This window comes from Condylura cristata, unplaced genomic scaffold (genome assembly GCF_000260355.1).
Source record: "Condylura cristata isolate star-nosed mole 26May11 unplaced genomic scaffold, ConCri1.0 scaffold00008, whole genome shotgun sequence".
In the NCBI taxonomy this organism is placed as follows: Eukaryota; Metazoa; Chordata; class Mammalia; order Eulipotyphla; family Talpidae; genus Condylura; species Condylura cristata.
In genome coordinates this window covers 57,137,045-57,163,325 of record NW_004567109.1, presented here as the reverse complement: position 1 = coordinate 57,163,325, position 26,281 = coordinate 57,137,045, and the positions used below count along the sequence as shown (strand labels likewise).

The window sequence follows — 26,281 nt, the reverse complement described above, 5'->3', positions numbered from 1 at the left end:
AAAGATGCCGAGCCCACGAGTATGTGGCTTACCCAGAGCACCAGTGAGAGGCAGGCCTGGGCCCTGTGGTCTTGGCAGTAAGCTGCTACTGTTGCTGCTGCAGCAGACACATAGCACCCCATGTCCTCTCAGGCTCCTGGTGAAAGAGCCCTGGATTTGAAGACCGCTCGCAAGTGTGCTCTCTACAGGAAAACAGAGGAAGGTGACAAGTTCATTTTGTACAGAAGAGAAAGTGGACAAGGCATCCCCCACCCTAGTATTGACATTTTCTCAATAGAGCTATCTCATTGCACCCTGTTTTCCAAGTGCAGTGACCTCCATGTGGGACCTCAGCCCGAGACCAGGTTCTCTCCTCTTTTACATGGTGGGCCTCCGTTAACTGCTGCCACTCTATGGGGTGATCAACGGGGGCTGGAAGGGACTGAAACTATTGTTCTGAAGTCTCATTTATTATGGGTTCCATCCCCTTCTCTTAAATGATAGGAACATAAGCTCAGGGAAACACTCAACCTTTCTTTTGCTTTCCATATTAAAGTAAAATCCCCCTTGAGTCAAAAATAATTGTAGGAATCTGTGAATCCAACAAGTTAGTGTTCTGTAGGCCCCTAGTAAAGCCCAGGACATGCACATATACCTCTTTTGTCAGGTGGCAACCTCCCACTGTTCCTTTCCACACTACCTTTGGCTTTGGAAAAAAAAAAAAAAATGCCTCACTGACTTCTTTTACCCATTTGATTTTACATGAGGGGGACAAAAATCACTTGTGTCCCAGGGATGGGTGGGGCCACCTCCGCTTGGGCAATCTTTGTGACTATCCTCTACCCTGGCTCCTTCAAAGATAATTCCCTAGCACCAGGCTCACTTTCTCTGAGGCCCACAGAGCTGCAACCAGAAAACACAAACAGCTATTGAAAATTTAGAACGTTCTCCTAAGAGAGCGGCTTCAAATTCAGTGTCAGATGTCATGAAAAATAATGAGCTGCTGTTTCTATACTCCATAGTCTCAGCAAAAAGTTACCACAGTCTCTGGCCTTCTGCTCACAAACACAACTTACTCTGCCTTCTAGTGGACAGGTTTTTTTCTCGAGTCTCCCTAGTAGCATGGCCTGCCGTGGTACAGTAAAGAGAATTGGTCTTTTCTGCCACTCAGAACACATCTGATGGTCATTTGTGATCACAAATGTTCCAGGCATTTCCTCTACCACTTGGTGATGCCTGAAGTAAAAAATGAGTTTACTTAAAACAGAACTGGTTGTCTCTGTCTTGTCCTTATTCCTCATTCCTTCTGCTTGTCTCTGTTGTACAAACTGGTATAGAGGAAATCTCCCAGTGGTCTGAAGACCACGATTGGCCCCTCCTGGAAAGCTGCACTCCCCAGCCTCAGTGACCTCCTCTGTGCACGGGAAGGAGACCTCCCAGTGCTGCCTGTGCTGGCAGGTGCTACTGTGAGGCCTGGTGGAGACAGCAGGTACAGGCTACTGAAGGCCTGGGGCCTCTACAATCAGCACCGCTCCATACTGTGTTGGCAGGAGGAGGAAGATGACTATGAAAGTCCCAACGAGGATCAGGAGGAGGGTGACGGTGACTATGAGTCTCCCATTGAGGATGAGGGTGCAGGGCTGCCCCCCGTGGAGGACGATGCCGATTATGAGCCACCACCCTCCAACGACGAGGAAGCACTGCAGAACTCCATCCTGCCTGCCAAGCCTATCCCCAACTCCATGTATATTGGTAAGCACTCTGTCACCCACTAAGATCCCGTCACCCCCCAAGACCCCGCACAGGAAGCCAGTGCCCACATAGCAGGAAGCTGATGCACTGATCCAGCTCAGCTTCTTTCCAGCTGTGTAGTTTTGGGCAAGAGACAACGCCTCCCTGGGCCTCAGTTTCCCCATGTATGAAAGAGAAATAATAATACAGACCATATAGGTTGGTCATGGGGGTTATTAATCCTGCACAAATCAGTGCCCATGGTGGCTGGTGTCAGCATTGAACTGCTTGCTACTTACTGGACTTTGGCAGTAACAACTCATTTCATAGATTTCCCCAGTCCTCAGGGGGCCTTTCCTATTGCTCTGTATCTTTTGATCAACTCATAGTTCAGTTACACTACCCCTTCCAGACTCAGAAAAAAACACAATGATAGGAGTGGAGTGTGATCATGACTTTATAAAACTGTAAATAATATTTAAGATTTTAATTTTCCTTGACAAGCCATTTCTTTTTCATTCATTCTTTTAAATGAAATTATGAATCTCCTACTGTGAGTCAGGTACCTGTCTAAAAGCTGGGGCATCATCAGCAAAGATGTCACAGTCCTGCCTCATGGGCACACACACTAGTAGTGATGATCACAGGAAATTAGCTCAAGTGCGTCTATGTGACGTGACAGCAAGGTGTGAGCTCTATAGAGAGAGGGTCAGAGTCACAGAAAATGGGCAGCACTAAGCCTTTGGATTGGATAACCCTTGGCCATGCTAAAGGCCCTTTACACTGTGCCAAGGTTTTGTGTTTCTTAGGCAGCTTGTGTGATAACAGGGAAAACTATCAAGTCTAACTCATATACAGGGAAACTGAGAAGAATGGATAACAAAGTTGTTGAGCCCCTCATGAGCCAGTTGTGAAGATGTAGAGTGAATAAGACAGTCCTCACCTTAAGGGGTTCATAGTCCAAGGGGGAGACACTATCAAAAAAATGAGTCACAAAATGATGTTTTATATACATATGATACATGATGTTATATATGTGTGTATGTGTGTGTATATATATGTGTGTGTGTATGTGTATATATACACACATATATGTATGTGTATATATATATATATTTATAAAGAGAGTGTATGTGTGTATATATGTGTGTGTATATATATATACATATATGTGTGTATAAAGACACCAGGAAGTCAAGTGCTAGAGATGAGACTGAGACCTAGGTCAAGTTTGGACTTTCTTCTTTGAGGAAGTGACATTTAAACAGAAACTTAAAGGATGAGTAGGCATTGGCTAAGTGAGTGTGGACAAGGGAAGAAGAAGCACTTTCTACAGTAGCAATGGTCATGTAAAGCCCTGAGACTCCACGGAGCATAGCATGTGGCAGAACTGGGAGACGGTCAGCATGGGTGCCAGGATGAGATTAGGTGATGTTGGCCTAAGTTTTGAGCCCTGCTCTCTGGAAGAGGGAGGCTTCTCCAGGGCTGTTAGAAGTCCCAGTGCATCAGAAGTAAGGAGGAGTTCCCTCACTTATAGTCCTGGCCTGGCCTATCTCTGTCGAAGGGTGGGACATTGCCTATCAGCCTGTCCATCAGAATGTGGACAGAATGTGCAACCTGCCCAAAGCCAGTCCACATCCAGGTAGAAATGAACTTGGGTGAGAGAATATGGAACTGAGAGCTTAGAGAGCAGGTTCAGGTGAGAAGTGGAGATGCATCTGTGTGTGTGGAAGATGGAGAAGGGGGAAAGTAATCTGGTCAGACATACATGAAGAGCTCAGGACTTACTAATGCTTTGGAAATCCTTTCTAGTACTTGGTTCTTTTCTAACCAGCCACTTCCCCCACCCCTACCCAACCATGAAGAGCCTTGCAAAAGAGCAGAAGGAGGAAGTGGGAGTGGGAAGGATAGCTAGAGCGCTTCAAGAGGAAGGAAGGGGTCCCAGGTCAGGATCCCCAGGAGCCATGCCAGCCCATTTAAACCAAAGGGGTGTGCTTGTGTATGCCTAGGCGTGTGTGTGCATTTGTATGCCTGTACCTGCAGGGCTGTGTACATTTAATCCTTTACAATTTTGTCTGAACACACTCCCTTCTGGTACCAGCTGGGCTAGCTGAGGAGACACCTTTTTGCATACCTTGACCAGGAAAACTGATAAATATCTACGACAGAGAGGTGACATGTGGGTAGCTTCTGAAAGTAAGAATAAGGCAAACTGAGGCAGGCAGGTGGCCAAGGACTCCCCACCGGATGGGACTTAGTGGGGACAAATTCCTACCAGGTGGGCTAATGTCGGTGCTGCTGGAGGTATGAGGGGCCCCAAGCCCCACTCCCAAGGCCCCTTGCTGGGCAGGGCCAGGCACAGGACCCATTCCCGAAGAGCCCTGATCTCGGCCCACACTGACAGTGGTTTAACATTTCTCCTTTCATAGTAATGCCCTTGTGTCTCCACAGACCGGCCCCCCTCCGGGAAGGTCCAGCAGCAGCAGCAGCCGCCTGTGCCCCCCCAGAGACCTGGGGTGGGCCTCCCTCCACCCACAGCTGCCCGGAATCACATGGTAGGCCTTGCTGCTCTCTGTTAGGCTGCTCTGCGTCCGCTCTGATTACTTCCTCTTCCAGAGAGAAAAGGAGACCTTAATTTTTTTTTTTTTTTCTGATTTTAACCAGAAGGAAACTGTCATATGTAACATGAGAAAATGTATACCCAATTACTCACACTAGGACTTGTGGGGGATGAAATACTAATGATTTTAATTCATGGAATGTTTATATGTATTATATTGGGATGTTTCTTGCATATTACTTATGCAATAAAAAGTACTCTTACAGTAAACTCTACAAGAAATAATTAAGTAAATGGCACCTACCCATATTCCTTGGACTCAAGCCTCCTTCTTGCGCCTGCAAAAAGGCTTGCGCCACCTGCTGGGCAATGCCTGAAATTCCATAGACAAATGGAATTTACAAAGGTGTTTCACTTTTGAAATCACAAGGCTTTAGGCTCCACTTTGGGGAGCAGAACTTACTCAGTGGGCAGATATTTACTGACCAGTTATTGTGTGTCCAACAATGCGCCAGATGCTGGAAATAGAGCATGAACAAGATTAATAAGTTCCCTGCTTTGTTTTCTTATTTTGATTAGGGGAGAGAGAAAGTAAGCAAGGAAACACATGTATAAACAAAATAATTTTAGCAGTAATGTGTGGTGCCTGGTAACAAGATGCACAGTGGGGAGGTGATATTGAACTGAATAAAATAAGCTAGTCATGACCAGGGCTGGGAAGAGAACACTCCAGGCAGAGAGAAACACAAGTAAAGAGATGAGCTTGAGATTTAGCAGGAACTGCAAGAAGACTTTATCCAGTGGGCACTGGAGAAAGAAGTATCAGATGGCATTGGACAGGCAGGGCCTTACAGGCCAAGGTGAATTTTTATTTTGTCTGTAAAACAATAAGAGCCTCTAAATGGCTTAGGAGGGGATTGACAAGCCCACCCTACTGCTAGGTAGAAAGTAACTTGGGTGAGAGAACGTGGAACTGAGAGCTCAGAGAGCAGGTTCAGGTGAGAAGTGGAGATGTATCTGTGTGTGTGGAAGATGGAGAAGGAGGAAGTGATCTGGTCAGACATATTTCAGGAGATGAAAAGCCCAGCATTTCTAATGCTTTGGAAATCCTTTTTAATACTTGGTTCTTTTCTAATCAGCCACTCCCCCCACCCCAACTCAACCACGAAGAGCCTAGCAGAAGCAGAAACCACAAAACAGCAAAGAGTAAGTATAGGCGTTGCCCTCCTGCTATGAACACACGCCCAGCCAACCGCCTTCTTTGAATTGACTCCAATCTTTTGCATTCCAGTCCCTGCTCCTTCCATAGACAGAAGCACGAAACCTCCCCTGGATCGGTCATTAGTTCCATTTGACAGAGAGCCCCTCACACCAGGTGGGTAGCGTTTAAACCTGAGGCATGGGAATGATGACCAACATTTATAGAGTGCTTACTGTATACCTTTCATATGAGCCATCTCATTTACTATCACCACAGTACTGCGAAGCAGGGTCTGTTAGAACCATCTTCATTTTACATATGAGGAAACTAGGCCATAAAGAGATAATTTCTTAAGATAACTCAGCTACCAAGTTGTTGGCATGTGACCGAGGGGGTATCCCGGAACAAACAAATTGTTAAAGGTTCTGTGCTCCAAAAGGGGTCTGGTACCTGTGCGTCCAGAAGCAAAAAAAGCAGACTCTTCATGTGGAGGGTTTTTAATAGAATGGATGTGGGGAGAGGAAAAGAGAAAAAAGATTTCAAGTAATATATTTTTAAAATTCCAAATTTTACTCATCCCCTTACAGTCAAATTGTTACAGGGCACCCAATGTGAACGGGGCTGCCTGTCTGTGGGGCCTCACCTGCGCACTTAAAATTCAGTTGTACTGCAGGCACACATAAAAGGGTCAATAACGGGTTTATTTACAAAAGGGGAAAAGAAAAGGAAACAACCCAGGGAAAGAGAGAGGCATACAAAGTAACTGGAATTTCTTACCAGCTTGGCTGACTTGGAGCTCTGGTAACAAATTAACTGAAAACCCCAGTCACTGCAATCCCAAGAGCCGTTGCTGGTTGCCCGAGGTAGAGAGCTGTAGGAAATGGCGCCCTATTTATCCCCAAAAGTCCCAGAATGCCTGCTTAGCGCTGCCCTTGGGTCCTCACACTTCTCTCCCTGGTACTGCTGGGAGTTGTAGTTTCCAATCACTAGAGTAGGGGGTAGAGTCCACAAAGCTGGAGTAGGAGGTAGAGTCCACAGAACTCTGCAGAGTTCCTTTAGGACATCCTTCCCCTTAACAAAATGAGCAGACTAATAGGGTCAAGCCAGAGTGGTGTCACTGAGGCCTGAAAGCTGGCCACAGTATAAGGTGCATTCTGGCAGGGAGCCACAAGAAAAGGGTTAGTCAGGTCCAAGACAGCAGGAACAGAAAGCGAGACTCAAAATTCAAAATATATCATAATCCATAATATGCCATATAACCCACGAGGTCTAGATAATAGCTACCATTGTCTCTGCCAAGGGTGAGGAACAGCCTCCTCACATGTCTCTCATCCATGTGTGTCTTCTAAGTATCTCTTCCCAGTGTCTCTTCATGTTTCTCTCTCATGGGTCTCTTCTGAGTACCTCTCCACGTCTCTCTCTCTTCCTTAGCACCATTTCCTTGTATAGCTCCACCTTCCTCCTTCCCAGCTGCCTTCCTTTCAGGAAATTTGGTTCATGACATGATGGGATCGGTGGTCCAAAATGGCTCCATATAAGTTGGCGTGGGAGAAAATGACAACCACTCAGTACTCCCCCCGCCCCCTTTCACAGGGATGTATTCATACTAGAATGATAGGTAGAGGCCCAAAAACAGATCAGCCTGATTGCAGAACCCCTGTCCTTTGCTTTATGTGGTCCTGCTTCCCCATGAGTGTTATCTGTATACACTCATCTCCTCTTCCTCCCAGAGGGTGATGCAGGAGGCCTCATGGTACAGAGCAGAGAGTGGGCTGAGTTGAGAGTTCTGGAAGGGCTTTTGAGACCTTGGCTGCTACTTAGCAGCTCAGAGTATTTCTTTTTCAGAGCTGCCTCTTCAGTTCTTTAAGGAGGTGTTCTTTAAGGAGAAAATGCTTTTATAAAGCTCCAAGATGCTATTCAAATGTCGGGCTTGTCCTTTGGGTCTGTGTATGCAGTTGGTCAAATTGAATAGACAGCAGCCCTCTCCCCCCAGAACTAATCCAGAATCTTAGGGTGCAGGAACCCTTACATAAATATGTTTTCAAGTCAACTCTAAACTTCAGCTGTCATTTATTGAGCATCTACTAGGGGGGCAAGCACTTTACCTATCACAGATAATTTACCTCCATTGTCTCTCAGCTCCACATCAATGCCATGAAGGGGAGATATATATCCTCACTTTGCAGATAATGAATCTGAAGCTCAGAAAGGTTGAATAATTTCCCCAAATTTGCATAGTTAGGTACAGGATTTGAATCCATGTCTTCCTGACTTCAAAATGAATGCTTTTCTTCCTCAGTTCATGCTGTATCTGGAGATGCTGGATTTTCCTTGATGGGGACTAGGGAATTCAAGGAAAGGAGCCCAGAGTTTTGTGGGACAGGGAACCTGGAAGGTCAGCCTGAGCAGGGCACTTAGCCTTTCTTGGCTTCAGTCTCCTTGTATATTGGCAAAATGACTTTCAGTTCTTGGAGTTGAGGCTGCTGCTGTTTCCTGAAATTGCATCCCAGTGCTGCTGACTCATGCAAAGCTGTATTGGCTATTTGAGTGAGAAAGATCCACTGCAGAGAACTGTACAAATTCCGTGAAAAATGAAAACAGAGAGATGTGACTCCAAACTTGGCCTTGTTTACCATCATGAACCAAAGCATCTGCGAAGTTCAATACTGATGACAGAGACTTCAAAATCACCTCTTTAAAAAGATTCTTTATTCCATTTTTTTCCCATTTAAAAGACACCCACCTCTATCTTTGAATTACTCCCTTGTCTATGATATTTTGCAAGAATTTGCCTTAATTTTAAGTGCTCAGACCCAACAGGAGACTCCCAACATCCCCAGAGAATATGCATACATCAGCAGGTTGTTTTAAAAGAAAAAATTTAGGCCTAATGACACGAATCTAAAATAGGCTTTCCATTCCACATGAAAGTTTGAGGAATAATAAACATTTCTAATGCCACCAAAATTCCCTCTCACTAGTGCAGTGAGGTCTTCAGAGTGAGACAAGATTCTTAGGAGCTATCATGAGCTTTGCAACTACTTAATCTTTGCAAAATAAATTATGATGTGAAAATGCAACTCCAGGCAGATGGAATTCCCAATTACTAGAGGGTGTTAACTGTGCCTGGGTATGAGAGGAAGGGAACTCTCCCGTGAGTTCATGGCCATGTTGTGCCTGCCTTACCTGCCTATAGATGTCACCTGATAGCAAACCTATCCAGCTGTAACCTATAACTCCCACTTTACAGGTAAGAAAATTGAGATTCAAAGACTTTAAGTAACTTTCTAAGGTCATATGGGATTTACTTCTGGAGCTGGTTGAATCCAATTGAGTAATATTTATATTACCACTGATGACACAGGGCACATCTATGCTAAGGGACATCAGCAGAATGATGTATCAATTGCTTTGAATAACTATGCAACACAATGTTCTCAGGTACACCTAACTTTTTTTTCAGGGAGCCTAAATAGCATCTGTTCCAAAAGAACAATAAAATAAATAAATAAAAATCAAAACAAAATGATTTGCATTCTGCCAGGAGAATGTCCTGGAACTCTCTCCCCCAAGTTAATTTTTTCCCCCAAAGAAACCTAAGTGCAATACTATATATAATGTCATGTGTACCACAGGGTTAGTTAATCCCATCCATGCCAGTTAAGTTTATTTGAGATATAGAAATATACTGAAGAACCTCTTCCCAATGAAAGTGGCGTAAGTTTCCAAGAAGACACTAATCTTTTTATCAGTGGTTACAAAAATAAAATGTTGAAAAGCAGGACAGGACCATAGTACAATTTGTATGTGCACAATGCTGCATGACCTTGGGCCAATCACTTAATTCTCCAAGCCTATAAAATTAAGTGCCGCCCTCCCTGGTGGTGCGGTGGGTTAAAGCACTGCATTGAGAAGCTAAAACCACTTCCGTATGAGTTCGATTCCCACCTGCCACGGAGGTGACCACATGGCGTGGCAGACCTCTCCTGACCCGCCAGCTGCTCCCCTCAGTAGTGTGCTTCATAGATCTGCCTGTTCTGCCCCCCACTCTGTCTCTGGTGAAGCCTCTCACCGCCCCTAAGCCTCTGGCCTGTACCCCAGTTCTGTATGTATAAATAAATAAATCTTTAAAAAAAAATTAAGTGCTCTGTGCTGTGTAAGAGACTCCTCAGGTCTAAAGTCTTTGGTTCTTTTTTTTTTATTTTATTTTTTAAATAAGTTGTGGTTGATTTAACATTGGTTTATATGGATTTAACATCCATATATGCATGTGATCTACTGTCCCCTCTGCTAAAGTTCAATGTTTCATCCACTCAGCCATTTAGGGGCTCAGCACTTCATCAAATTATGTTTTGATATGTCCTGTTTGGCTGGTAAAATCATGAATTTAAGGTCTATCTCCCCTTTGTCATTTACAGTAAAGAAACCTGGGATTTCTGAGAAGGTAAGCTATTTCCCTGTTTTCTTTTCATTTTCGTTTTTGCTTGTATGGTGTCTTTGTTCTTTGAAAGTGCTGAGTACACTCACCCATTTTTCCTCCTGTTTTGCAGCCCCCCACCCCTGCAGGAAGGTAAGCACCCCGTGGCATCTGTGGAGGGTACTTGGTGGATATGGCAGAGCTCAGCCCCGGGGGCTATATGCGTTCCTCACATCCCTCCTACCCACTCTGCAGGCCTTTCGGGGAACATTTACCCAAGATACAGAAGCCTCCTTTGCCACCAACCTCGGAAAGACATGAAAGAAGCACTCTTCCGGGAGTGGGGAAGAAGCCACCTGTGCCAAGGTAATTGTCTTCTGTTGCTTGAACTTGTCATTCAGTACAGGTGATACCAGAGCTTACCTAGTATGTATTCTGTGCAGAACCGGAAGTCACGGGCGCTTCCTGTGGGAGTGGGTCCCTGAGGTTACTGTGGTTTAAGGATCAGTCGGGCTTCTCAGATTGGTTGTAAAGGGCTTGGGTCCCTTTTAAGAAAATGGCAGTCTCACAATGAAATGAGCAGAGGAATACTTCATGGGCTTAACTGCCATCTGTAGAAAACTTATCTTCCACGACACAGATTTATGGTACTTTCTACCATCAGTATAGAAGGAACTGTACCTACCTACCATGTTCTTGACACAGGTAGCAGAGAAAGTACAATTGTGTCACTGTGCCCTCTTTCCTCCTCAGCTACATTTTATAATGGCAGCATCCTATGGTCTGCCTCAGGATTTCTGGTTTTATAAAGAGTCTTTTGGACCCTATTTACTAAATAGCACACACGTGTCTAGGACAAGACTCAACTGTGCTATTTACTAAGGACATCACCACGGCTTCTGTTTATTTCATCTTTGTAATCAGGATTCAAAGGCCCTTGCTTGGCTAGAGTGAGGATTCAATAAGAGCCAGGGCTAGAGTGTGCCCGCAACACCGTCATCCAGTTCATATTCTCATGGGATAGTTCAAAATTCAAGATGGATGAAAAAATGTATCCTAATGATTAGCAACATTTTAAATAAACATGATGATTCCTGAAACATCTGACAAATGGGAGATGTTCAGCATTGTCCTCCTCTGCCTCTCTCTCTGAGGGGAACATGATGTAGGCCCAGGGGTACAGCTACTGCCACAACTTCAAGGCAGCTGTTCCTAAACCTGTTTAACTTGTTCACCAGGGAAAGTCTTAGAGCGGCAGCATTTTCTAACCGCCTTGAGTTCACACCAGGTTGAAAGCCCAAGATGATTGTTTTAAAACATCAGCAAAGGAGAATATTATCTAAAATGTTTTCATTTGCTTGGAGAAATACCTACTTGGTGAAATTTGATAGCTACAAAGGAGTTAGTTTGCTGACTCACCCTTTTTGGATATAGCTGTGTGTCATTATTTGCCGCAGGAGCTAAGCAAAATAGATGTTTGTCTAGCCTCAGCTCCCAACAGTAACAGAACACCAAGTCACCCAACTTCTCTTCCTCACCCTCTCCCTGGTTTTTGCTGGAGATTTTGGTTTTCCTGTTTTCCCCATGCCTTGGTGGGTTTGGTTTCTCATTAGATTAAGTGAAACTATCTCTATTCTGAGGCAGCCTCTTTGACACTCTTCATGCTCTAATTCATTTCAGGCACGGATGGGGACCAGACAGAAGAGAAAATGTAAGTACAAAATGTCACTTCGTAAATGCTTAGGAGAGGGAGAGCCAATATAAGCTCTGTGGAAGTCAGGGCTACATTTGTCTCCCCTTCCACTGCAATTCAGTGCCAGAGTGAGGGTGAACACAGCAGGCTGTTGACTCCTGTTGTTTGTTGGGGTCTCTATCTTCCTGCCATGCCACTTTGCTTAGCTTGTATCCTCCTGGGAGCTCCCAGGGTGACTGGCTGACGTGCAGCCCCTTTATTAAGTGAACGTCAATGAGACGAACAGCATGGGTGGATTGCAGGTAAAGTGAGGCATGTCTATGAATCTAAGCCTCAAAGCAGTTTCCAAGAGCTCCATTTTCATACCTTCATGACCTGAAAAAAGGGGAAACATCGCTTACTGAATGCCTACCAAGTGCATATTGTCACACCGACTACTTTTGGCCAACCAGCTGTTTATTCACTTGGGTCTTTCCCAGCTTGACCCCTGAAAATTTCATGTCATTTTTAGGCAAACAGGACATTTAGTCACCGCTAGTTTTACATATGCTTTGCATTTAGTGGCCTGCGAAGAATCATCCTCTTTTTCTAAGAGGAAATTAAGCTTGGAAGGGTTAGGACGCTCACTGCAAGTTGCACAGCTAGTAAGTAGTCAGGATCCAATCCAAATCTGTCTGATTTTCTCTGTCTAAGTTGTCGGAGACTTTGTCCCCGATCACGGATTATTGGGGGGCAGAACAGGCAGGGTCTCAAGGTGCGAATGGCGAGCGGAGATTCCTGGAAAAAGGGGGAAAAGGAAAAAAAAAAGGGGAGAGGCGGGAGGAAGACACAGGAATGGGAATTGGGTACAAGTCTTCCTGCTCAGCCTTTAGCAGAGGTTTATTTTATACACTTCAGACAGGCAGAGGGATGACATTAGCATATGAAATGGGCTGAGATCACAATCACCTTTTTGCTAAGAATAGTCTGGGGTCGGTTTTATTTGACCTTTAGTTGAGATTATAACATTTTTAAAATCAATCTATCAAGGTTAAAACAGGTACATAGATTCACAAAGTTTAAGACTAATATTACTATATTTACCACAGTGAAGATTAACCAAAATAAGGTCCCTGAAACATTATCTTTTACTAAAGGGCTTTCATTCTCACAGAGACATCCTAGGGGGTAAAGTAAAGTGAGGGCAGGAAGAGAAAATTTCTTGTAAATCAAATTAAGGTAAGGCTCTTTGAAAAACTTGTTAAAAAGTTTAAGTGAGTTTTTTTGAAGTCTAGAGGGTAGAAAACCTGAGTAGCTCTACATAGGATTTGGGTGAATATCCATATCCAAAGACTAGATAATAGAAAGCTTGAGTGGTTATTTAGAAACTGAATAGAAGGCTCTGTGAGATAGAGTGATAAGATTTGGGTTTTCCTCAGTCTGGCAGTGAGAGAGACTTTGCAGTAACAGCCATTTGTTGTTATTAATGACTTTTGACTTCAAGAGGAATTTCTCACCCTGGTGCAGTACTTGCTTGTCAGGGCCAGGTAGCGCCTTCTGAAGCTGAGGCAATCCAATTGTAAGCTGAAGGTTGCTCAGAATATTTTGATATTATGATTATACAAAAAAGGGAGGTCATAACATAAGTTAGCTGTGGAAAGTCTGATTTTTTAGAGCTTTTCCCGATCTACCCGGAATCTGTCAGACGATGACATAGCTTGTGTCACTAAGTCCTCTGAACACTGTCAGCCCTGCATCTGTTCAAGGGCTCAGCCACAAGCACCTGCCATTTCCTTAGCTCTGTGTTGAGGCTAGGCTTGCACAGATGAAGTACTGAAGTATGATGGAGAATGGCAAGCCCACCTCCATCATGCTGACAGAATACTGTCAGGAATGAACAATGGAGACCAAAGGAAGAAAGTGATTCATCCAAGTTGATATCTTGGGGAGGACACAGAGTTGAATCACCTTAACTAAGAGGAAACTCAGGTGCCTCCCAATGTCAGGAACATCCTGAGCAAGGCAGATGGGTGGTGATATGCATGGGACCAGAGGGACCAGCAAGGACAGCAGCTCAGTTGCAAGGTCACAGGGACAGAAGAAGTGAGGTTGAAAGCCAGGTGACATCACATTTCTGAGTTTCTTACTCTCTGGAAGGGTTGACATTTAATCATCTGAGAATCTAGGCATCTTATATTCTTGAATGAGAGGAGCCACGCAGCGGTGTTATGAGTATCTTCATTGTGAGGAGTGTGTTGACCAGCTAGGACAAGTGCTTCTGGCTGCAGTGCTTCTTGTCTTGTCTTATTGGCAGGCAGGACAAATAACAGCTAACAGAACCCAGATGGGGCACAACTTAATCTGTACAGAAACACTCAGAGCAGGCTCCATTTCATCACCACAGTGTTGGCCTAACAAGATAAATCCAAGCTGGCGATTAGGTCTACTAATTTTACCAATGGTAAAATTGTTTCTGCCTCACTAAACATCGTTTATTTGAAGAGTAGAGAAAACAGCCCCTCCCTTGCCTGTTTCATAAGATTGCCCTAAAGATAAATATGCTGAGTGGTTAACACACTTTATAAGCCACATTGTAAATAATTAGAACAAAAATGTTAAAGAGGAGTAGCCATTGCAAAACAGGGTTCCAAAAGAAGGCTGAGTTTCAGCTCCAGCAGATTGGGGTTGAATCCTTTCTGAGGCCCGTGGCTAGTTATCAACCCTTCCGGACACCTTGTTACTGTTTGTAAAATGAAATTATTAAACTCTTGAAGGTTTTTCAGGGTGATTGGATGAAATATATAGAAATCTTCTATGTTTGGGGTGAGAGGGGTACAGGATATGACTGCCCCGTGACCACCCCAGAAAGAGTGGAACGTTTAGCAGGAATTGGGGAATGCTTCCACTTTGTAACTTAAATCTCAAGAAACCCAATTAATTGTGCTTAGTAGATATTGTCATTGTTTTGGTATCTTTGGGTTCTTTTCGGCATCTCAAACTATTTTATGCCAAGAACACAAGGAGAGTCTCAAATTGGCTGGTCCATGGGTGACAATGTAAATCAAGGCATCATAAACATCTTAGCAAAATAATTGTCCACAATGTTTTCCAAAATATATTTATTACCGGAATGTAGAACTGCTAGTGACAGACATTTCTATGTCTGCTGTTCTCTTAAGAACTGTAATTTGATGACAAATTAATGTCATTTTTTTTTCCTTTCCCCTACTAGGATGAAGATGATGGTAAGTTCAGAAAATATTCCTTATGACTTGTAACTCATTCCTTTATATTATTTTTTTGTTTGCACAATTCAATTATATAGAAACCCCACAGAATTGATAGTAATTGTTAAATTAAATAGTCATATCAGTTGGTATAACTACATGATTGGGTTACCAAGAGAACTGTTAAGTTCATGTATAACAGTGAAAAATCACTTAAAAGTACAAGAAAAATTAAAATTGGATGTGTAGTTTGATAGGAAATTTTCCAGTATTTATGCCCTTTAACACTGTAGATAAGAATCACTAGCTGCAGGTGAATAAAATATTGTAGATGTTGTTTCACAAAAAAACAAAACTTGAGGATCATTTTTGAAAGTCAATGGTTTCCAATTTTCTGCCAAGTTAGCATTTCAAAAATGAAAATAAATGTGTATTGTAAAGAATGACATAAAATGTCAGCATTCTTTAATGCATTCTAAAGTAGCAGAGTTCTATCCTCTCACTTCCAAATTCCATTTGATCTTCTGGACTTTTAAAAAAATCTCCTTTAGACCAGCTGTTTTAACTGGAATGTACCAAGTTACACTTGGATCCTGACAATCTGCTTTATTTTTTTCTCCCCACTCTCTGCAGTGCACCAAAGGCCTTTGCCCCAGCCAGCCCTGCCCTCCATAAGCTCCAACACTTTCTCTTCAAGACCTCCCAAACCATCCTCCAAGTTCTCCCTCCCAGCACCTCATGTCCCTGGAGCATACTCAGAAAGGTTTGTGGCAGCATCCTCATATTCCAACTTAACATAACATCTGGTTCTGCCTGTGCTGTGCCGGTGCTGGAAGGGCTGAAGAAAAGAGAAATGAATCAGTGGTAGTAGGGCCAGAACATTTTGGATCTTAAGAAACCAAATCAAGCTGACCATACTCCATGCTAATTTATTGCTATCTTCTGAGTCTATGTTTGGGGTGAGAGGGGTACAGAATGTGACTGCCCCGTGACCACCCCAGAAAAAGTGGAACATTTAGCAGGAATTGGGGAATGCTTCCACTTTGTGAGTTAAAACTCAAGAAACCCAATTAATTTAAGTAGAGTTATACCTTGTTTCATTGTTCTTTACTTTATTATGCTTCACAGATACGATTTTATAAGGTCCTCCACCAGCAGAAAAGATTATGACTTCCTGAAGGCTCAGCTATTGATTAGCAGATTTTACTAATAAAGTATTTTTACATTTAGTTAAGGGAGACCACATACATGAAACTTTTAGACAAGAAATTGTTCCTCATTTTTCTATTTGACTATTCATTATTGTTACGACTCTCTTACTGACTAATCATAAATTAAACTGTAACATAGGTATATATGTAAAGGAAAACAAATTAGAATAGTGGAGTTTAGTACTATCCATGTCTCCAGGCATCCATTGGTGTCTGTAATAGATGTAGCCTTATTAACAAATGAAGCAGTCTGTCATTCAGTTTCCCTAGTCCAGCCTCCCCACTGGGTCCCTTACCCAAAACCAACTTAACCCCCTTCTCTTTCTGTCTCCACAGTAACAGTGGTTTTGTTCAGAGTGCATCCCTGCCACCATACTTCTCTCAAGGTTTGTACTCTGGGTTCTGCGACCTACTCCAGGCACACACCTTTGTGAATGGGTTACAAACCTGTCCCGAAGCCTTTTCACAAAGATTTTTGTTGTTTTCTAAATGCATCATGCATCTGACTTCCTCGTTCAGCATGAATTCAGTTTCAGCTGTGCGCCAAGGGCTGTTAGAATGATAGGCCACTACATAAACCGCCCCCCCCACACACACGTCACAGACACACACACACACACACACTTCCTCAGGAAGCTCTTTTGGCTTTCATCTCATCTCCCCACACAGAATTTTTCTCCTTCATTTTAGTTGGAGCTCAGACCAGTACTCATCTTTCTCTGTATTTTGAGTTTCTTATAATGAATCTACCCTCAAGTTGCAAGTTGAGGAGCATAGTTAATGTTCAGATCAGGAGAACTCAATCCCAATACTCGGGTTCTCTAAGCCTTGATGAGGACTTACATTTTTAATTATTGTCCATTGTAAATACTTGCTTAACGTGTTCTCAAATGTGCATACAGATCACAGGAAAATTGAATTAAAGTGCAAAATATAATTCAGTGGGTCTGGGGTATGACTTGAGAGTCTATTTCTGACAAGTTCCCACACGCTATTGATAGTGCAGGTCCAAGGACCGCTTTGAATAGCAGCCAAGGCTACAGAGTAGCACTAGATCGTGTTTATTTTTTTTATCCTTAAAGCCTTGAGAGTGACTGTCACCTGGTAGGTCCTTTTAAAATGTTTGTTGAATGGCTGTGTAATGATTGTGGAAATTTATCCAACTCCTATAAATAGAGGGCCCTGGCCTAATGCTGTCAGATATTCTGATTTGTTTTCCAAAGGAAAAAAAAACACACACACACTGAAAAATGTGAAATTTCCTGATTTATAAAGGTTGGCTTAAATTTTTTTCAAAGCTCTGAGAGGCAAACAAAACATTTTTTTGCAGTCACAGTCCAGGTGCAGCAACACCAGTGTGTGTTACAGAGGAAACAAACTGCATTAGTGAGTTTGAGGTATAGCTCAAGAGTAAACATGTTTTTGAGAGGCATCTTCTGCATCAGTTGCATCATCCCATGTGGGTTAGACTCTGCTGCAGACACCACTGAAACCCACTTAGTTACTGCTGTTTCCTAAAATCTTGGGGTCAGTGTCCATAGGCACCTTAAGTCTTCAAAAGCCATTTTCCCCAACCCCCAGCATTATCCCTACAGTCACCACAACTCACTGCATATTTTGTTTAAATTTTATGTATTTATTCATACAGTACTGGGGCATAAGCCAGAGGTGCAAGGGTAGTGAGAGGCTTCACCAGAGACAGAGTGGGGAGCAGAACAGGCAGACAGACGAAGTACACTGCTGAGGGGAGCAGTGGGCGGTCAGGAGGGGTCTGCCGCACCATGTTGTCACCTCGGGGCCGGGATAGAACTACTGAAGCAGCAGCAGCTAGCTTACAGTGCTGCGTCCTAATCTGTTTTGCCACCAGGGAGGACCAACTCACTACGCTTTATAAACTCATGTTGTGTTCCTCGCCCAGCCCCTGTAGACATCTGAGCTCCAGAAACTTTATTTATAGCAATATTTCCCAAAGTAGCTTCCACAGACCCCCCAGGTCTGGGTTATGATAGGGATTATTTATATAAACCACTGGTTTATTCTTTGGGGGAATACTACCTTCATCAAAATTGATGAAGACTTTTTTCTCCTAAGACTTCTAGGATACCTGGTCCTCAGTACCTGGTCCTTCTTCACTGGCTGCTCCAGTGTCAGGAAGGCAAAGGATGTGTTCTGTTCTGTTCAAAGGCCTTGAGGATCGAGAGTGGCGTGTGACTGCAGTAGGAAGTGTATGTGGTTAGCCATCATGAATCATCACCTCATGGTGATGGCCTGCATTGTCATGCAACACAGGCCCTGGTTATCTCACTTTCCTGTATGGTTAGATTTCATCCATTCAACAAACATTATAAAATGCTTGCTGTCTATTCAGGGATGGTCTATTCAACACTAGGAATCTTAAGAAAGAGATAGCAGCCTAGGGCCAGCCTAGTCTGTTTATTTAGAAACAGGGAAGGCCATCTTAAATAATCCTGGTGTTACAGCTCAGGAGATATAAATGCTTGCCAGGTAGCTCCTCACCACTCAGTGGTGTGGGGCAGATGTTGATGCCACATTGTAGATGAGTAACAATCCTGGCATAGGACCACATGGATGCTTGTTACCATGCAGATTCTTGGGCCCTGGAAGATTCAAAGTCCCCTAGGAATTCTTCGTGTACTGAGTAGTGTTTTGACCTAAGGATCAGGTGGAGGCCCCGCCAGACCACATGATTTGTTTTGACTCTGAACTTTTGTTTTCTTCTATGCCAAGTGAAGATAATACCCACCTGTTGTGTTGTATTGAGGATTAAAGGAAGTATACACAGGTGCCCTATTCAAGGCCTGGACAAGGCAGGGCTGAATAAATATTGCTGAATGAACAAAATGAATAATCAGAAAAACATGCAGCTCACAGAAATTTTCAGTTTAAAAACAGCTGTTCTGGCACATAGAAAACAGCCTTGGTAATTACAAATCAACACAATCAAACCTTTCCTGAAATTAGTCTCCAAAAAGTTTCAGAGAACTGGAAACAAAAACAGTGTTATAGAAGGTGAGAGGTAAGAACAGGGCAATTCACAGGTACACAATAGACTTCTTGAGTTGTGGTTAATCGGTAGGGCCTTCTGTGTTAATTTGAAGAGTGCTACCTCCTTAGAAAAATTCGGTAAAGAACAGCAGGTAGCAAACTCTGGTTCTGAAAACTAACTGTATTCTCAAAGCAATTTTATCTGTCTTGGGGAATGAACATTTCTTTTTGTGGAAGTGAGGAGACTAGAACTGTCTTTATTAAAGCATCAGCATCACACGAGTGGTCAGGAATCTACTCTGGGTGTGCTGGATCATGTAGAACTTTATGAAAAGATCTATCTCTTAAATATTGTTTTTAGTGATCAGATGAAAATGCCTGTGATTTTTGCATAAGTAGATCTAGTCACTTTATATTATATAACATGCACATTTGAGAAATCACACAAATCAGTGGTGCTGTCCTCTGAACTTCCCTAACATGATTACAGAATATTTATTGCTTGAACAGCTCTTGTGGTCTTAAAAGGGGATAATTGTTTGAAGCTATGGTTTCTTGAGGTCAAAGGGGTAGGAGCATGGAGAAATATTGTAACAGAATGTTAACTTGTGATAGCATATTAACTTACAAAATGCTGTCCTTTTGAAGGCTCGAGTAGCAGAGTACAGCCCAGAGTTGATAACAGGAACTTCTCCTTGCCAGCTACAAGCAAACATCGGCCACCATCTCCTGGGGAAGAAGAGGTAATAAATTTTATTATGGGGGTAATATATTTGATTATATTTTCCCCCAGCAAATGAATCACCAGAAACTCCCATTGCATATTCGTTTGTACTTGAATCTTCCATTGGCCTTAATTTTTTTTTTAAGTGAAAAATTAAGGGGAGGATTCAGATGAAGATTCTGTTCTTTCAGACTCTTCCAGTGGAAACTATGTTTTGCACATAACAGTGAGAAAAATAATCATATTTTCATCTGTCTCCTAGTTTATGACCTTAAATAGCTTATTGATTGCTTGTTAACATGTAAATAATACATGAAGTATATTATTATTTTCAGCTGAAGGACTGATAGCATCTGTGTCTTCAGAAGTGCCTTTATATAAGGAATGTTTTTTCACAGCTATTGTATCATGATAAAAAGAAGTTTGTACAAACTATCTACTTAGCCTCTCTCCTGAATGATTCTGGATTTAAATTAAGAAAACTGATGTTTCAAGCTTCATGGAATTGAGATGGTGATTTATGGACATGATTTCTTGGGGGATTTTCTTTTCACTTATGTATGTCACTGCAAAATTTATTCAGTTTTTAAAATTTTACTTTTTCAGAATCCATTAAATGAAGAGTGGTACGTTTCTTATATTACTCGACCAGAGGCAGAAGCTGCTCTTAGGAAGATAAACCAGGTACTGTGCTAAAGTTAAAGTAGCTATAAATATTAATGGGAGGAGAAAAAGGAAAATGACTTATTGAGTACCACTTACAGGCCAGGAATTCTGCAAGGTGCTGTTTGCTGGTATACTAAGGAGACCCATTAGTGTCAGCTTCATTCTTCCAGGATTCATAGTAATGATACCTAAGACAGTGGGTAAAATCAAAATTAAGACAATTATATGGCTGCCAGAATATTAGGAGATTACATTAACAAGAAGGGTCCATCTTGTCAAAGGAATCAGACACTATCAAAAGACTCTTTCCCCAGTTTTCCAACATCTTACTGACATCATCTTTATTACACAGCTGCCTTCCATGTTAATGTGAAGGGGCCCATATCAAAAAAAGACAGCAGCAACGCTTCGCAATTTCTCCCAGAAATTTCTGGCTGTCCTTTCACATAAAATATCTATTTCCCATGGTTCAGTGTTGAACCTTAACCTTAAATTTATCAGAGAGGGGTAAGAAAAAGATCCTTTGGTTCACATCTTGAGTCTACAACAGTCACTTTTAATCTTTGCACTTGGGGAACTAGAAAATTCTGATTTCTGGTTCTCACCTGATTTAATTGGAGTACAGAGAAGTCTTCAAAATTCCTCAGGTGATTCTAAAGTGAAGCCAAACCTGGGAATCACTGCTACAGAAATATATTTAACAGATGTGTTCTGATGGGTATTTACCCAGTTAACTTGGAGTAACAACAACAGAGGAAGGCCCTTATTGTAGATCAATGAAATTATTTAATGGCTTCTGTTTCAATATACAGAGGAGAGAGTAGTTAAAATGCATTTATACTAATTAATTATGTTTAATATTAGATCTTTACAGTCTTCCTATTATGTAACAATAATTGATAGAATGATTTTAAAATACAGCCTTAATACCAACAATCTTTAGTAGATGTCAGAAAAAAAAAGTGATAAGTACACAGTCTACATTCATTTTTGATCATATGTATATGGTAATGAAGCATCTAAAGATCATGAGATTTGATAGCAACTGAATTTCTTAAATACTTGGGTGCTTTCTGACTTGAGATGTATAAAGAAAAGGTTTTAGGGAATTAACTTCCAGGAGTATGAAGCTATAACTTCATATAACCAAAGAAGTCCTTATTTTATCTGGTCCCCTTGTCTCAGCTTCCTATTATTTGATTTATTTCCTTTTTATGTTTCTTGTGTGTGTGTGTGTGTGTGTGTGTGTGCGTGTGTGTGTGTATAAAAGACCTGTGGTGTAGGCCAGAGACGCAGGGGATGAGAAGATTCACCAGAGGCAGAGTGGGGAGCAGAACAGGTTGGACTTACTGAAATACACAGCTAAGGGGAGCAGAGGGTGAGACAGGAGAAGTCTGCTGTGCCATGTGGGTCAACTCCCTGGTCAGGGATCGAACTCAGACTGTAGAACTGATAGTGCTGAGACTTAACCCTACCAGGGAAGACCCCTGATTTGTTTTATTCTTGACAAGGCATTTCTTTTTCATCGAGAGACTTCCAAAAGGATTTCTTTAATACAATTTCTGCTGTCTTTTTCTTGCTAACCGATGTATCGATGGCACATGGAACCTGTAGCTGTTTGGGGGAACTATCTGCGGACCTGCCAATGGATAGGTTTCCAAGAAACCCCAAGAAGGCTTGCTCTGCTGCTCTTAGAGGCAACAGACAAATTGACTTACTGCCCCCATAACAAAAATTTATCCTTTTTGTGAAAATAATATAATAGTTTTTTTTTTTTACATAATTTTGTGCCTTTTACCATCTCAATTATAATCCTCCACGTGGGCTTCCCATCACCAAATCACCCGTGTGCCAACACCATAGTCCAGTGCACTTCCCTCCCCGCCCCCCACCATTTTTGATCCCATTCCCCACTCCACCCCCGTAAAATGGCTCTGGTATATAGTTGTTCATTATTATTATTTTCTCCCTTGGTCCATTATACTCCTGCTATGAGTGAAACCATTTGGTATTTTCCCTTTCTTCCTGGCTTATTTCACTAAACATGATCTTTTCCAGCCCCATCCATGTTGCTGCAAAAGGCATGTATTTTTTTGATTGCTGAATAATATTCCATTGTGTATATGTACCACATCTTTTTAATCCAGTCATCTACTTTGGGGCATTTGGGTTGTTTCCATGTCTTTCCAGTTATAACAAAAATTTATCCTTTTAGGATGGCACTTTTCTGGTCAGAGACAGCTCTAAAAAAACAGTAGCTAACCCGTATGTCCTCATGGTATTGTACAAAGACAAAGTTTACAACATCCAGATCCGTTATCAGGAGGAAAGCCAAGTTTACTTATTGGGAACAGCACTTCGAGGGAAAGAGGTAAGAACCTCCAGTTGAAAAATTCCCCTCTAGCCCCTCCATTTCTCTCTCTATGTACCCACCTCCACAATGTCCATTCTGTATGGCAGCCTTAGAGTTAAGTCATGTTAGTGTAGTTCTTCGTCACTTACTGGAGGGAAAAAAGACAAAATGTTAACAGTAGCTACTCTGCCATAGGAATTTTTCTTGTATTTTTTACTCCAAATAATCTGAAACCACTTATATACCTTTTAAAATAAAAGACCAATATTCAAAACTTTTTAAAAAAATCCAAGTAGCTGGTGTTAAAGGTAAGTTCTTTCTATCATTCACCATTGTGACATAACTTTAAGATTCAACATATTTACAAATAAACTTATTTTTAATCTTTATTTGAAAAGGAAAAAAAAAGAATTCTGATGGTGACTATTTAGTTATTTGATGCATGTTTTTTCCTGAAAATGGAGGTTTGACATGTGAATGCTGTCCAGTTGCCAAAAAATTTTCCTCTATTCTACCAAGCTTTATGCTATACATTTTTGGGTGATCAATAGAACTGATCGTTTTAAAAATTGCCTTTGCAAAGGAAGTTAGCAGCACAGTTTAATGCCCCCAAATACTTCAAATAGGTTCTTTAAGTTCAAAATTCCATGAAGATGATCAACTAAATAAAACATTTCCAGACAAACAACTCACCTGTAATTTCTACTTCACTCCCGGTATTTTCAGTTCTCTTACTGTAAATAAGTATAAAAACACATGGCTTTGATCAAATGTTTGAGTCAGTATCAATAAAGCTGCTTATGTCCATTAGCAATACATATGTGTGCCCTCCAGGGTTTCTCTTGGTCTCCTGTGGAAACACCCCAAAATAAACCACTCACTGCAGCTTCCCTGGGGAGGGGGATACCCAGTAAAGCAATCTTGGGGGAAGAACATAGTCCTATCTGGGGTACCAAGTTGACTTCAGACCCAAGTCTAGAAGGATGGATGGGATTTTCTCGATGTCAGGGTAAGACGATCCAAGAAATGGATGCATAGGCCTGGCTGCAGAAGCTTTGTGATGTGGAAATGGGAAAACAGGAGAGAGATAACAAAGAAACTCATATGTCTTGTGACCGATATCCCTTCAGACATCAGATTCCAGCCACCTCCTTACTTCTTCTCCCACTATTAGCAACTGGGAGTAAAGTAGGAACATAGAAATCAAAACCAAAAACATGAAGGGAACAATCAAAATTAGAATGTTTGGGGTAACATTAATTAAAACATACTACATACAACTACGTGTATGTATGATTATATTTAAAGTGCCTGTTTTATATATGAAATTTGAATATATTGATCTATACATAGTAACATTTTAATTATCATATCCTATAACATATAATTATGTACTAGTACATAGTTAATAATATATATTCTTTTATCTGTGGATTATTGAATGGTGGTTAGAAATTATTGAATTAACATTTTCAAAGTTCTGCAGCAGACATCATTAAAATATTTGCCATATTTTATGGGTTTTTTTCCCATCACCATCATCACTGAAGAGGTAGGAGATGTTATTCAGATAATAAGGGTGGAATATACACTACTCATTCCAAAGTTGATTAATCATGTCCCTGTTTTGACTCTTTCAGGACTTTTTGTCTGTGTCAGATATTATTGACTACTTCAGGAAAATGCCGCTTCTGCTCATTGATGGGAAAAATAGAGGTTCCAGATACCAGTGCACATTGACGTACTCTGCGGGCTGTCTGTAGCACGTCAGTCAAGGCACCCTTCTCCTGTGTCTGTTGCCAGCATGGGAAGATCAGGCAATCCTAGTGAAGGAACGAACACTTAGAACTGAACCAAACACCTCAATGACAATACAAGTTTTTGCCCTTTCACTTAAAAAAAAAAAAATTGAAATGAAGACTGTCGATATCCCATAATTTATTTATTTTTTCTTCATTGTCTGTAAGTGCATGAGTCGTAATGTTACACTTGAATCTAGTTGTGCACTGTAATAATTTTAACAAATGTGTGTTTTGATTACCCATCTCAAAGTACAGTGGTTAAACAACTATGGAAACAATTTGGAGCAAGTTTAAAAACACTGAAATAGTAATAGCTTTTGGTTCCACATAAAGTTGATTTTTTGTAGCCAAAACTTTATCAGAGACAATCATCAGTTTTAGATGTATAATTTAAAAATTACTAAAAACTTACATTTTTAGTAATTTAAGAGGTTTTGCAGTTATTTCTTTTTTTTTAATTATTATTTGATAGTGTTTGCTGGGGGACTTTGTGTACTTTTTTATGGACAGATACATGCATGTTTGGATAACTTCCTGGGATTAAACTTAATTTACCTTTTGCTTTACTTTTGGGTTCCTAAACAACTTTATTGAGTAAAGTGCCATCATATCAAGGGACTCACACCCCACCTTCACTCCCACCCCACTTTAAAAGCATTTTCAAGTAATGTAGATTTTACCAAAGTCTTCCTAGAAGATGAAAGAACAATACACACGCATGGGGAAAAAATGATCCATCTTTTCTATTACATTACTTTCTTTTTATTCTTCTGAAAACTCCCTCATAATACTCTTCTCCCTAATAAGGCTTCATTTATGTATCCTTCAAGCATTTCAGCTCTTTCCTTCAGTTTTCAGTCTAACTGAACCAAAGGGAATAGACATTTAGCAAAACAAAAATCTGGCATTCAGTTGTTCAGTTATGTCCCATTGGACTTTGCTGGTTATTCCATAACTCTTACTAACAACATTTTTTTTTGGATTCTCTACTTTATCTATAAGGTCTCTAAGTGGCAAAGATTATATATCATCTCCCTTTTTATGAGCTAGTAGACCATTAGAAGTGTTCTTGGAAGTCACTGGGTTAAAACTGACAATTTGCTGAGATAACATGGAGAATTATTCAATGACAATCATATTGAAAGTTCAGAATTTGAGAGTTCTAAAACTGAAAAAAAAAATAACAAACTCCATTCCAACACCTATTTATTCAACAGCATGTTGAACAAGCATTTATTTAACGACTGTTGTGTGTTAAACACTGATCTGAGTGCTGGGCAGGGGATAACAGACCCTACAAGTTCTGTTATGAGTGAGCTGGCCTTGAGTTTTGCGTGTGGTATACCTAAAATAAAGGACATGGTATATTTCAAAGTAGGCATTTGGAAGTGACATAACTACAAGGCAAATAAAGCTTACTGTTTTAAGTCTCTTCTGATGGAAAGGGATAGAAGTTGTAGGATGAAGGTATCCTAAAACCAAAAGCTCTTCATTGTTCAGTTTGAGGTGACGAACAAATGATTTTTTTTGACTATAGCATTCCTCCTCCCCTTCCTCAGACCATGGAAACTCCATTTGTTTGGTGGGGTTGCTTCTCCTTTACCACAGAAATGGTATATGACTCCATCTCCCCGATCACAATTGCTTAGCACTGAGCATCTTAACCAAAGCTGGGCCAATCAGGGTCCTTTTCTGGAATGTTAGAGAGATGGGTAATTTTTTTGAGGGGGCT

General features: G+C 41.4%; 1 protein-coding gene across 1 annotated transcript in view; it reads left to right on the top strand.

The window, feature by feature from the left end:
• LCP2 (lymphocyte cytosolic protein 2 (SH2 domain containing leukocyte protein of 76kDa)) overlaps nt 1-25,276 on the top strand; it is a 48,597-nt gene extending 23,321 nt beyond the window's left edge. The window contains exons 7-21 of the mRNA XM_012722168.1: nt 1,530-1,731; nt 4,162-4,265; nt 5,410-5,476; nt 5,562-5,645; nt 9,890-9,915; nt 10,022-10,041; nt 10,144-10,254; nt 11,569-11,599; nt 14,793-14,805; nt 15,421-15,550; nt 16,335-16,384; nt 19,653-19,747; nt 20,335-20,412; nt 22,610-22,765; nt 24,388-25,276. Of these exons, the coding sequence (XP_012577622.1) occupies nt 1,530-1,731; nt 4,162-4,265; nt 5,410-5,476; nt 5,562-5,645; nt 9,890-9,915; nt 10,022-10,041; nt 10,144-10,254; nt 11,569-11,599; nt 14,793-14,805; nt 15,421-15,550; nt 16,335-16,384; nt 19,653-19,747; nt 20,335-20,412; nt 22,610-22,765; nt 24,388-24,510 (1,290 nt within the window). The 3' untranslated portion in view covers nt 24,511-25,276. The remainder of the gene's footprint in view (nt 1-1,529; nt 1,732-4,161; nt 4,266-5,409; nt 5,477-5,561; nt 5,646-9,889; nt 9,916-10,021; nt 10,042-10,143; nt 10,255-11,568; nt 11,600-14,792; nt 14,806-15,420; nt 15,551-16,334; nt 16,385-19,652; nt 19,748-20,334; nt 20,413-22,609; nt 22,766-24,387) is intronic.
• Nucleotides 25,277-26,281: the final 1,005 nt, after the last annotated feature.